At 38.4% G+C, this 14,243-nt stretch overlaps 1 protein-coding gene across 1 annotated transcript in view; it reads right to left on the bottom strand.

The window, feature by feature from the left end:
• Window positions 1-1,471: 1,471 nt before the first annotated feature.
• The window catches only part of LOC127432331 (transmembrane protein 132C-like), a 463,488-nt gene continuing 450,716 nt past the window's right edge, over window positions 1,472-14,243 (bottom strand). The window contains exons 7-9 of the mRNA XM_051683250.1: window positions 12,780-13,053; window positions 8,640-8,831; window positions 1,472-4,806 (exon numbers count right to left, since the gene is read on the bottom strand). Of these exons, the coding sequence (XP_051539210.1) occupies window positions 3,613-4,806; window positions 8,640-8,831; window positions 12,780-13,053 (1,660 nt within the window). The 3' untranslated portion in view covers window positions 1,472-3,612. The remainder of the gene's footprint in view (window positions 4,807-8,639; window positions 8,832-12,779; window positions 13,054-14,243) is intronic.

The following is a 14,243-nucleotide window of genomic DNA, read 5'->3' as shown; positions in this document are numbered from 1 at the left end:
AATAAAATAGATAACTTTGCAAGAAAAACCAGTACTGAACTTAAAGCCCAAAGGTGGATATAGTCATTCAACCCCTTAATTTAAGAATAAGTCATTTGACATTTTACAGAGGTAAATGTTTCCTATTCAGAGAGAGGGAAATTGTGTATGACTTGTAGTTGACTCGAATTATATATGACTTAATTTTGTGTGGAAATTCTCAGTGCACTCTGCAGATTGATGTAGCACAATATCAGACCAGCAAATCATTGATAAACCAAATCCTATAAACAATCACATTTTTCAGAACACCACAGGATCAGTGCAAGTACAGAGCTTCGTGAAAATTTTTAGCTGTCATACAGCTACAAATATTTGATCAAAGAAAAGAGTCTGAACAAGCTTTTATTCCAGGCTGACATTTCAACACAGACTGTAGTTAACAAAATGTATTGTGACAAAATAATCTGCTTATTTTAAATAATGGACTAATGACTATTGGCTTGGGCTCCACAAAAGCCCATTTAGGTGCCGGTTCAGAGTCAGTTTTACATTGATGTTCTAAGATTTTTTGTTTAGTTTTTTTCACACACACACAAAAACAAATAAAAAAATTAAAAATAAATAATTGACAATACAGTAATTTAACCCTAAAACAGCAGTCATTTCACAGATGTACTTAAGTTTACAAAAAATGAGTGCACATACAGTACTGCACAAATATTTGTCAGTTAGTGGAGTGAGATGTACAAACTATCAATATAGAATGTTTATCCTCTTACATAATATACTTTTATTGCAACTACAAACATAACTCTGTTGGTGAAAGCAGTAGGTTCATAGCTCAACATTAGACAAGTTAATGTATGCTTGATTGTTAACTACATTAAAACAAAACATTTTACAGCATGTATTCTGTAATCTGTAGTGGAATACATTTCAAAAGTAACCCTCCCAACCCTGCATACAAGGCTATCCTGGAAGAAATATATATATATATATATATAATATTTGTGGTGTCAACACATCAGAATAGAGTGAAAATACGCAAAACAAGATGAGTTCTTCAGTCATCAGACATTGTGAAATTGTATCTAAGGCCTCATGTGGATGGTGAATCATCTAAAAGAGGTTCTTTATGCTACAGTCCAGTTTATTATTCTCTGCTTGAAGAGGTGTCTGTGATAGCCTTGGCAAACACGTAAGCTCAACATCTCTTTCTTTATCTCTTACATTCTATTATATGGTTTCACCACAATTGACAATAAACTGTATAGTGCTTAAACCAAGCAACTTAATAAGAAAGAACTGTTGCTATGCTGTATAGAGTGTCAAGGTCAGAATAGAATAAAACTTTATAGAGTAAAGGTCAAACCAATCCCATGATAAAACCTAGAAAACAAGACATCCTGTAATTTATTCTTGGCAAAAATTAGGTATGTATGTTTAGGTTAAAAAAAAAAGGTGTGGGGGGGGGGGGGGGGGCATTTGAATAGAGGCACTAGGGCTAAAACATTTCTGACTTGTGGCTGCGGGGCAGTTGTTGTTTTGTTGTAATTTAACACAAGGGCTAAAATCAAGAAGCATGTCAGTGCAGCCTCATACTGCATAATGTTTAGCAAACTGATGGACTCACACATTGGTTTTGTAGTTTTGAAGTATTTAAACACCTTTGAAATAAACATGAATAATATGTCAAAGGAAAAGATTGAATCCTGTTTAAATGGGAAATGTGCAAGTCCTGACAAAACCCATGATGTGCAAAGTATACAGTGCATAGGGGCGCCAGGTAAAGGGGGTGCCAGCGGCTCACTAAAGGTGGTATGATCGGCCTCCTCGACCCCTCCAACATCACCCCCCCCACCCCATGCATATAATGGATGAGCCCTACCCGACAGATACATGGGCCACAAAATTTTGTTTTGCATACCCGCTTGGAAATGTGTAGTTGTGCCCCTAGATGTGTCTTATTATATCCAAGCCTACCATTAATCCTTAAAAGAATAGGAAACACTAAACCATCCCATGATTCTTTGTGTCAAATGTGAAAATGTACTCATGAAGGCAACAGCCATTTTGCAGTCCACAATACATTTTGAATCACTTTATTTACATCCTATCTCATGTTACACTTACAAATAAATATTGCATTCTTATAATCTACATTTCAACTCTACCACTTCCTGTGAGCGTAATTTCACCTGAGCTTTCGAAGAGAAGGTTCAACTTTTGTCCTTCCCTGCAACTCTTCAGTAATATAAACAACAAGGATTCGGGGAATTGGGGAGCATTGGATGGGGTTGGTGAAGCAGAAAGAGAAAGTTGCTTTAAAACCTAGGACATATAAAAACCATGGGCAGGTGCTCCAGCCATGTAAAAATGTGGTAAATTATGTACATTTTGCCTCAGTAAAAAGAGAAACATTCATACATTTACCATACCGGAGATTAATAGACCATATCTATTCTGTATAATTTTCTATCACAACAATCATATGGTTTTGTAACAAACACAACTCATTTTGTGAGGTTGGATTTCTACATAGTCTGTCCGATACTTGTTATCTCAACTCTATGTGGGGCCGGACTGATTCACTGTCAGGTTGTAAGTCTGGGACATTTACTGTAATCACAGTTCAGATTGGTCTCAGATCAGCTGAGGGCCACTATGCACTACCAGCAATCCTGCATTATTCTTATTGTGCAAATGAACAACCTCCCAACGGGGCTCAAAAGAAGTCCTCTGTCCTTCACATTCACTTGGATCAAATGGACAGTGCATGAAGAGTCTATTTATAATTATGTTGCATTTCATCACCGATATCTTGTGTTTTCCTCCCAAAGGAGACATGGAGGGAGGACTGTGGTGTTTTGGAGCTTTTCATAGACTTCTTAAATGGTATGCAGATACGGCTGGCATCCCAGCTGAGGGATGTCTTCCGTCCACAACTCTCACGGAATTCACACTGGAGGACAGACAGTACAGAATTGGTGTTAAAAAAAAAAAAAAAACACCTGGATCTGAGGCAAGCCAGGACTGTGAGAGCCCCGTTCTGGTCTACTTACTAGGATCTGAAACAATCCTGGCAATGTCTTAAAAAATAAGATCTGTTGTACTGTAACTATCCATTATTCAGACTTAAATCTTAACAAAACAAAAACTAAATTACATTAGCAATAACAACTCCTGTTCATTGACTTTCATGGACTGTAATTTTCTGTACAGCTGTCAAGTTTGTTTCCTTTCATTCTTTCTCTTGCTGGTCTTGTTTAGGCTTGTTTATTCAGGGTGTCAGTAACTGGCGTCCTGTCCCTGCGATAGCCAATTGGCAGCTGCTCTCTCTGTGCCACCTGGACTGCTTGTCAGAGGCAGTTCGAACATGCCAGTCTGTCTTCACTCATTTCCCATTTCTGTGAATTTGCTACTTAATTCCAGACTCAGATGGACTTTATTTGTTCATTTGACTTTCGTTTAGACATTCCTTGCATGTATCCAATTTCAGTTCTTTATTAATTAATCTTTCCCTCTACTCCCGCTCTCTTTTTCCACATCCACCTCCCCCCTCAACGCAAAGGCATTTCTGGTGAGTTTTTGTTTGTCCTCTCTCTCTTTCTTTTTCTCTCTTCCTAGCTCTCACAGATTGTCTTGCAGTCTCTCCATGTAGCTTCTGAGCTCAGCAGAATGTCCCAGGTCCATGTCCTGACATACCCACTTAATGTCATCTTCATTCCCGATAAGGATGGAGTTGGTGTAAGGCCCCCCTTCATCTGGTAATACTGTGGCAAAGGAGGTAAATTTGACCCTCTTGCGCTTGGCTGCACTGGGTGAATTGTTGAGGGGTTCCACATTCCCAGTAGGGTCATTGCCAGAATAGGACCGTGGATCGGAATGCACATGGGGTAGACTATGTCCATGTGAGGAGATGCTTTTCTGAAGGCTGCTCCCATTGAGTAGGTACTTACTCTCCTCACACCCCTCGTTGCGGTCTATTGCAGTTGTGCACTCATCATTGTGTGCCAGTGGCCCATGGTCACCATGGTCCATCAGGTCTGCCTCGTTGCCGAGCCACACCCAATCGTGGGCATGGTTCATGTTACCCTGCTCTAAAACAGGAAGCTGTTTGTGCCTGTAGCGGAAGGTGAAGCTGACACAGTTGATAAGGAAGACGAGGATAGCGAGGCAAAAGACACCGAGAAGGGCGTACATACCGATCTCCAGGTCCGACAGACCTCTTGGAGTCTGGGTCAGGTCACTCTCAGCTCCACCAGGCAGTTCCACCTGTGCAGGGTAACTGGTATAGTCCCCAGGACTGTTGTTTAGTCCGCCACCCTGCTTATTGCCCCCAGAGCGACTAGTTAGTGCTGTCTTTGTAGTGGTGCTGACTTTCTTCAGTACTGATTCTTCTCTGTCCACCGCTGTATTTGTGTGTTTCCAGCTATCTACTCCTCTTGTTTTATCTGGTTCTACAACCTTATGTCTCTGTTCATTTGAGCTGTTGTCAAGGCTGTTCTCCTCTTTGGTTCCAGTTCTCTGCTCTAGGTCGTTCTGTCCGAACTTTACATGTACACTCCCTATTCCCATTGCCATAATGCTCTTCCTCTTGGATTTCTGACAGGTTTCTGAGATCATCATATCGACACGTAACAGCGCCCCCTGGCCTTCTCCTTCCGCCACCACAACAGGCCAGCGCTGGGATTGGTCCTGGTAAGTGGAGACCACAGTTTCATCCAATGAGGTGATAGTTAGGGTAAAGTCTTTGGGGTCATAGATGTCAAGAGGTGTCACAGCACCATCACTGTACTGAATCCATGCACTGATGATAGCTTCCTGTGTGAGATATAACAGAGGGATAAGAGTAGAATAGAAAGATACAGATGATTTAACATCAATTTCAAGTGAGTTAAAAGTCAAAAATATTCTTATTTATATAGTGTTTGCATCTCTGTCCTTGGAGAGTCATGAAGCTTTGATACATACTCCACTGCTTTTTTAGAATGACATCCTTCTGCATTGAAAACATTTCTAATCCCAGAACATGCTAACTCAAAGCATTTGTGATTGTGATTCCATTTAAACTGACAGCTATTAAAGAAAGTCTGTCAAGTTTTTTTTATTTTTTATTTTTCTTTATATATGTATACATAACTTCTAAATTTCTCATGATAAACCCAGAAGCAATACAAGTTAAGATTTTTCATAAAAAGTCTCATTGAAGTAAATTACATTTCAACAATAAAGGAAAAGGAAATTGCTTCCTCTTCACTTGATCCTGAGGAGTGAATTCAAGCTTAACATAAAACTCTTGCAGTTAAAAGCAGAACAAAAACTCGTCACCAAGCATGCCATTTTTGGCATTATGCAATTAAGGTATGATTTTCTGTGAAGCTGCTTTGAAACAATACTTATTAAAGAATATGAACTAGAATGAAATTAGAGTGCTAATGCAGAGGGGAAGATTTTCAATAACAACTTAAATTTTGGTCTGTTCCACACAGTGCTGTCTAATGACTTCAGAAGTCTTAGAATATAACACACAAGTGTACTTTCATGGAGCTCCTCTTTTTAGCATCACAGCCCCTGGACACTGTTTGTTGTCAGTGTGTGGAAAAGAGCAGTATGAACATTCTTTAAAATGTCTCCTTTTGTGTTCAACAAAAGAGAGAAAGTCATACAGGTTTGGAACAACATGAGAGTAAATGATGACAGAATTATTCCATTAACTATTCCTTATAGACTTATTTGTCAAGCCTACTAATGTTTTAAACAAATGCACCAAAATATTTGTGTTGCGTCATTACAAAAATTCCACATCAGAATATTTATATATAGGGTTCGTTCACATTTTGACTAGTACATTTCCATGACCTTTCCAAAAACTTCCAAAACTCAACCTCTTTTGCAGCGTTTTCAAATGTTTCTATCCATTTGTGAAAAAAAAAAAAAAAAAAAAACACAATTCATTTGAATTCTGTTTGTATAACAGTCAAAACATGCACCTTATTCAATACCACTAAATCAGTCTGCTTTGTAATAATTCACAAAGTTTTATTATTATTATTATTATTATTATTATTATTATTATTATTATTTAATTTATTTAATTTGTTTATTTTGATTGTAAACACATTGTTTTTTGCCTTGTCTTGTCCTCTCCCCTCATCTTTTGGATGTCTCACAGTCAATTTTGGAAGCCACCTATTCTGTGCTCACTTTTTATAACACTTATTTTTTAATGTCCTACATGGTTTACATTAATGCATAGAATTTAAATTAATAAAAAGTTACATGTTTGTTCAGCAGGGTACAAAACTTTTTGACCGATTTCACCACTCAATTCAATTTTTTACAAGCCAATTTTTTCCTATTCAAATAAATACTGGAATAAATGTATACCATTATCTTGGCTAGGCATGTACAGTAAAATGTTAAACACTGGATTTAAAGCAAATTAAACTAAAAACACCTCCCGAGGCCCAAGATGGTTGGAGATAATTTGCTGCGCTCACAACTACTCACAACAAGTGTTTTTGGACCGGTGACACAGAAAAGAGAGAGGGAAATTCTTCATATGCGCATTCTGTGAGAAGCACTCAAACAGCGAATCAGACACGTGCATTGACGGCGTTTCATTACTTTCAACTTCAAAAATATAGGCAAAGGAATCAGGGAATCACTGAAATTCAGTGCATGTCTTCTGTCATGTTTTCCATTAAAAACAGGAGGATGTAGGTGATATTAAGACTTTTAGTGATTGCTCATCATGAAGTGGACAATTAACACTGCTCGGATTGACAAGCATATATCACCATTAGCTTAATTAACATTTACATACAAAGCATTAATATTTTCAAACAATAATGTAAATATGAAAGGTACTAATTCCTTTACTTTTACAATAATCATCTTAACTTGAGAATTTATGAGCAAACTTCTCTAGCATTATTCACAATTAACTCAGTTTACGCAACAACACATTTTGTGTACTGCTCCGTGCGGGCTCTGTGTAGCGCTTATCTGAGTTACTCCACAATTGCACTAAACTTGAAGATTTCTTAGCACATTTGTATTGCTGAAAATAGTTTGTTAAAAAATTCCATGACTTTTCCAAAACATTCAGCATTATTTCCAGGCCTGGAAAACCCCATTTCCAAATTCCATGACTTTTCCTGGATTTCCAAGACCTTTCGAACCCTGTATATAATTTATAAAATACAAGAGAAGTAATTATAGGATATAGATTTTAATTACATAGGATGCAAAGTGTGTGGAGTTAATCAAACACTTGAAAATGAAAGCTGCAGATCAACTGCTTGGATTAAAATTAGCGTGCAAGGACAAGCTCCAGATATGTGGCCACACTGATTTTGGCAGCGTCTTCAAATGAGACTAAAAGCATTTTTTTTAAAAATATATATCTGTAATTGCCAACAACTCCAAATGAGACTCTTGCAGTGTTTTCCCACCCACGCTCATTCAGTCATAGTTAACCTTGGGCCCTGTGCGTGGGAAATCGCTGGCAGAAGGCAAGGAAAGCAGCACTGTAGGGGGAAGAAGGATATTAGAGCTATTCACTTCTCAGTTTTAACAACACTTGCCAAAATGAGTACCCGTGTCTCCAGTGAAGGGCCATGGGCTATTAGAGCACAGAGAGGCTATAGAATTTTGCAGAATGCATATTACTGGATTATTTCTGCAATGGGATCTGTGCTGTTGGCAGGGCACACTGTGGGCAGTTGATAGGTGTACTTTAAAATACCTACTCTAAAATGTTACATGGTCAAGGAAGTATGAGGGAAGTGAGGGGTTTCTGAGTAGTTCATTTACCTGCCTATCTGGATATTTTCGACTGTAATCTCTCATTTTCTCCTTAGCCACAGGCTCTGTAACAAATCTGGCACTAAACCAGGTAGCATCTATGCTTCTGATATTCATCAAAAGTGCCACAATATTAATGACAACTGATAATGAAAAACTTTTTCATGTGGATGATTGTTAATCACCCTGGGTTCCCTTGCAGCTGTTTAATGTTTAAATGTCCAACAAATGCTTTCAACTGTGGTTTAAATTAACACTCACTCAAATCACCCTCAAAGCTTAAGGCAATTGTCCTAGACAGTGCTGTAGTTCTAGTTCAATTCACAGTAGTCTCAAATTCTTGTTCTTGGACATTCCAGCTAATTCACAGTAGCTTCAACTTCTAGTTCTAGAATGCTTCAACCAATTCACGGTAGCCTCAAATTCTAGTTCTACAATGTTCCAACTAATTGAAGGTAGCATCAATTTCTAGTTCAAGAATGTTTCAGCCAGTTCATGGTAGTCTCAAATTCTAGTTCTAGAACATTTCCACAAATTGATAGCCTTAATTCATAACAGCCTCAACATCTTGTTGAAGAATGTTCCAGATAAAATACGGAAGACTAAACTTCTAGATCCAGAACGTTCCAACTAATTCAGACTCTGTTATGGGAAGCTTTTTTGAACGTCTCTGTTTTGGGTGAAGGAAAACAAGTTCTGATGTGGATGAGAGGCTTAAACATAACTACATCTATGCGTTTTCAAGCTAAAACGTATTAGTGTGGACATGGCCTCTCACTAGCCTAAACTTAAAGGGATCGGGTGGTTAATTTGTTGTTCTGGTGGTCATCACTCATGGTTCTCACCTGTTTGTGTGTGTGCAGCAGGTCCTGAGCTGTGGTTGTGATGTAGAAGGCTCTGTTGTTGGTAGAACTGGGCTGCAGGGAGAGACTTAGCGAGCCCACCAACTGAACTCCCAGATCAGTGATGGTCACTTTATCATCCAGCACTGTGATGGTCTTCTCAGCCAAAATAGAGTCAGACAGAGGGGATATAACCTGGGAAATACAGAGAAATGTCCTTAGGAGGCACAGTGATCCAATCCTCACATACTGTAGCTTAGCAAAAAATCACATGACTCTCCTTTCACCTTTCCTTAGCCCTAAACAAACGATCTAAAGATTGCATAGCATCGCACGAATATATACTAAATTTGGCAACACTTTATAATAAGATTCCATTCATTAACATTAGTAAATGCGTTAGGTATCATAAATAATTAACAATATATAGTTTAAAGCAATTATTAACCTTTGTTAATGTTAGTTAATAAAAATAAAATAGTTCATTTAACTTTTTTATTTATTAGTATGTTATAATCAACATTAACCGAGATTAATAAATGCTGTAAAAGTATTGTCTATTGTTATTCCATGTTAAATAATGTTAACTAATGTTAACAAATGGAACCGTATTGTAGTGTTACCCTAAATTTTATCAACACACCCCATTATCCAGATTTTACATGTTTCTTATTGCCTTATGTCTCTTATTATGCAGAACTATCTGTAAGCTCACCAATGGCAGACATGGGGAGTGTTCAGAAACCTATTTGAAAATATTTTTTATTTTTATAAACTTCACCTTTAATGAAGCATTTTAAAATCTATATTGTTAAAACATTACATAATTGAAAATCCTTTCCTCTGTCCCCCATTTTTGTCACATATTATCTTCCATCCTTTCAAAAGCAAAGCAAAGGCAGGGAGATACAAACTGATGCTTTGCAACATTGCTTGGTTGTGACAGACAGAAAGTATGACAGGTGTACAAGGAGCTCTCGGAATCAATGTGTTATCATCGAGCACAATCTCCTGTTACCACAGACAAAAACTGTTAACTGACACCATGAGGATTCTTGAGCTGAGGGCAGAAAAGTAAATACTAAAATGGAAGGAAATCATAGAGTTGGCGATCACCTAAACGAGAGAGAAGAAAAAAAGAACAGAGAATTCCACACAAAACCTCTTCCAACATGTTTCACTAAGAATAGCTACAGTGGAACCAACATTCACAGTGCATCCGGAAAGTATTCACAGTGCTTCACTTTTTCCACATTTTGTTATGTTACAGCCATATTCCAAAATGGATTAAATGAATTATTTTCCTCAAAATTCTACATACAATACCCCATAATGACAACGTGAAAGAAGTTTGTTTGAAATCTTTGCAAATTTATTAAAAATAAAAAAACTAAAAAAAATCACATGTACATAAGTATTCACAGCCTTTGCTCAATACTTTGTTGAAGCACCTTTGGCACCAATTACAGCCTCAAGTCTTTTAGAGTATGATGCTACAAGCTTGGCACACCTATTTTTGGGCAGTTTCTCCCATTCTTCTTTGCAGGACCTCTCAAGCTCCATCAGGTTGGATGGGGAGCGTTGGTGCACAGCCATTTTCAGATCTCTCCAGAGATGTTCAATTGGGTTAAAGTCTGGGCTCTGGCTGGGCCACTCAAGGACATTCGCAGAGTTGTCCCGCAGCCACTCCTTTGTTATCTTGGCTGTGTGCTTAGGGTCATTGTCCTGTTGGAAGATGAACCTTCGCCCCAGTCTGAGGTCCAGAGAGCTCTGGAGCAGGTTTTCATCAAGGATGTCTCTGTACATTGCTGCATTCATCTTTCCCTCGATTCTGACTAGTCTCACAGTTCTTGCCGCTGAAAAACATCCCCACAGCATGATGCTGCCACCACCATGCTTCACTGTAGGGATGGTATTGGCCAGGTGATGAGCGGTGCCTGGTTTCCTCCAGCTTGCCCGCTTGCCATTCAGGCCAAAGAGTTCAATCTTTGTTTCTCATGGTCTGAGAGTCCTTCAGGTGCCTTTTAGCAAACTCCAGGCGGGCTGTCATGTGCCTTTTACTGAGGAGTGGCTTCTATCTGGCCACTCTACCATACAGGCCTGATTGGTGGAGTGCTGCAGAGATGGTTGTTCTTCTGGAAGGTTCTCCTCTCTCCACAGAGAAATGCTGGAGCTCTGTCAGAATGACCATCGGGTTCTTGGTCACCTCCTTGACTAAGGCCCTTCTCCCCCGATCGCTCAGTTTGGCCGGGCGGCCAGCTCTAGGAAGAGTCCTGGTGGTTCCAAACTTCATCCAATTACGGATGATGGAGGCCACTGTGCTCATTGGGACCTTCAATGCTGCAGAAATTTTTCTGTACCCTTCCCCAGATCTGTGCCTCGAAACAATCCTGTCTCGGAGGTCTTCAGACAATTTCTTGAACTTCATGGCTTGGTTTGTGCTCTGACATGCACTGTTAACTGTGGGACCTTATATAGACAGGTGTGTGCCTTTCCAAATCATGTCCAATCAACTGAATTTACCACAGGTGGACTCCAATCAAATTGTAGAAACATCTCAAGGATGATCAGTGGAAACAGGATGCACCTGAGCTCAATTTTGAGTGTCATGGCAAAGACTGTTAATACTTATGTACATGAGATTTTTTCGTTTTTTATTTGTAATAAATTTGCAAAGATTTCAAACAAACTCCTTTCACATTGTCATTATGGGGTATTGTTTGTAGAATTTTGATGAAAATAATGAATTTAATCCATTTTGGAATAAGGCTGTAACATAACAAAATGTGGAAAAAGTGAAGCGTTGTGAATACTTTCCGGATGCACTGTATTTAGACACTCAAGTCAAACTTAATAAATTACGAATTTCATTGTCTTTATAACAAAATATGGGGACATTATGTGGTTTGAAAACAAACCAATGTTAGATCTTTTCTCAGAACTATGTTTTCTAAATTTCCCATTTTAGCAATTACTTTTGACCAACTTGTCCCAATGTAATATTAAGTTGATAGTGAGTCCTTCTCCCAGTTAACACAGGTGTCCTAACAGAGTAACCACAAATGCAGTTCATCACAATAATTATGAACATGTTCCACTAAGTTTTGTTTTGACTTAACATTATATCTTTGAAGATTATTGTTTTAATTCATTTAAATTTTATCAAACATCTTTTTATGAAATGTATTGCTTGAAAAGTGTGCTTGTGCTTTCTTTAAAATAAATGCCTCTTTGTTTGATATATTGTTTTATAATGCAATGACAGTCATACATTTTCAAGTTTGAGGCCAAATACTGTTTGAGGCCACTATATCCCTGAATACAAACCACATAAGAGGTATTACATAAACATCATATATTCATAGTAAGATGGGAAACATGATAAAATGCAAATGGAGACTGACAGACGCAAACATACATGCAGGGAAATAAACACACAGGGGCCTCTCAGTCGATGGGTTCCCAAAAGAACACTTAACTCAAATCTGAGCATTCAGCGCCACTGAGATTTTAACACCTGTAGGCAAACAAGCTTGTTATCACTCACATGCAATAGCACTGCAAATATTTCCGGTGTGTTTGACAAGGGAGGTGTTACTATGTCTCAGGTTGTTTATTTATTTGTCAAAGACGAGTTATCTAAATTAATTTTGTGAGCACTTTATTTAGAAACTAAGCTGTCATATCAGATCAATTCAAAGAAACGCACTGGCTTTGAAGGCTCCACTAAAATCTCTCACCATTAGGTATTTCAATGTATTATTTTATTAGGCAGATATAAAAAATAGACTCATCGTATATTAATCTTAACAACTGTGTGGCACAACAAATGTTTTTTTCTACTATTAATGTAAGATATTAATTTACTAAAACAGTACAGAGCTAGCAATTTGTAAATTGTATTCCTTTGTTTTTGATTTTATTTCTTTTTTTCTTATCATTCCATATCCATTTCACTTATATTTCTAAAATGTCACTTGCTTTCCCACTCATTTCTTTATTTATGGAACCTTATTTCTCGATATTGTCTATTTCGTTGCTACATCATTCTATACACTTTGGCATTATTTTGTGAGTTTACAATCATGACATTAAAGATTTAGTGACCAACCGACCGACGGACAGATTGGTAGATGTACTCACCTGTATAGTGGTGATGCCCAGGTCTCTTCCCACCAGCACTCTCCCATCAATCAGTCGCGCAATGCGTGTATCTTCCACTTTCAGGAAGTCTAGGACCATCTCTGTGATGTCGGCTGACCAATCAGAGCCCAACATGTGCACAAGTTCCCCACCGGGGCCTGCTGGCTCGGCTACGAAGTGTGTGAGAATGCGCACAAGAGCATATTGATACTGCAGAGCACAGCCTTTGCCCTTCCTCTCATCCTCCTCATCATCCTCGCTGTCACGTGTCGGCCTGGGGGATGCAGCCCAGTAAGGAAGATGGTTAAGTGAAATATAGCCAAAATGCAATAGCAGTGACCTAAACCTGAAGTGGTGACCTCATCTTGGTTTATTATCTACAGAAGCCCTGATGTGCAAAGTGAAAAAAATTAAAAGGCTATTAATACAGCATTACTTATGTTAATAATATTCAAGATTCTAAAAGGTAACAATGCACCAAGTATACTGAGAAAATATGAAACTGAAATAATGACTCACTAATGTCATTAAAGTCATTACTTAGTGTCCCCATACTTTTATTTTTCACCTTATTTGCAGGCTTTCTTTAAGGGTTAATTGGCCTCAAAATGATAATTGTTCATAATTTACTAAACCTCATGTCTTTCCAAACCTGTATAACCTAAGCCCAAAGTATACTTTGCCAGTCCGCGTTCCGTGACGGTCTGCGCACAGTCCGCGTGATGAAATTTTAGTCATCAGGAGTGTCCGCGGACTGTGCACGGACAAATGCGCATGCGTAAGGTTGACTGTTGAGATAGAAGAGTCGACTAGGTGGCAATACGCACAGTTGGGCTGTACTGTCAAACAGTAGTCGAAAAACAGATCCTTCTCCATCGTTTTGTTGTTGTTGTTCTTGCTTCCTCTAATGGCAGATCCTCAGTTTTTCTTCTTCTTTATCCTTCAGAGTGGATGTCCTGTAAATGACACGACTTGATGCTGCCTTCTAACTTCTGGTAGCGTATAACAAAGCAATTGAACTGCGCATGAGTCAAATTTGTCCATTCGCGCTCATCCGTGTGAGGCATACTTTCAAAGCTGTGTGCACACAACTGTGCGTGAGACGGAACGGAACGCGCAAAGTGAAGTATACCTGGGCATTTACAGTACTTTCTTCCATGGGACTATTAATCACTATTTGCTTTTATTAAATGGGAAAGAACACACTGGACATTATGCAATATGTATTTTTTAATTTCTAAATGACAACAGAAGTTTTATCTTTGGATGAAATATGTCTGTAATTATGGACAGAGAACTGAGAAGATGGTAATTACAAATGTCTTTGGCTACTTATAATATTTTGCAGCAGCTACAGCTGCTCAAATATTGATTACTCTGAGTGCTTACTTTGCTCAGTTCAGGGTTATGAAGCTGTTTGTGTGTTTCAATGCAGCTGGCTATCCATCTGTCAAATTAAAGGAG

This window comes from Myxocyprinus asiaticus, chromosome 4, assembly GCF_019703515.2.
Source record: "Myxocyprinus asiaticus isolate MX2 ecotype Aquarium Trade chromosome 4, UBuf_Myxa_2, whole genome shotgun sequence".
Lineage (NCBI taxonomy): Eukaryota > Metazoa > Chordata > Actinopteri > Cypriniformes > Catostomidae > Myxocyprinus > Myxocyprinus asiaticus.
Note: the sequence above shows the minus strand (reverse complement) of the source record. Positions and strands in the feature narration are given on the sequence as shown.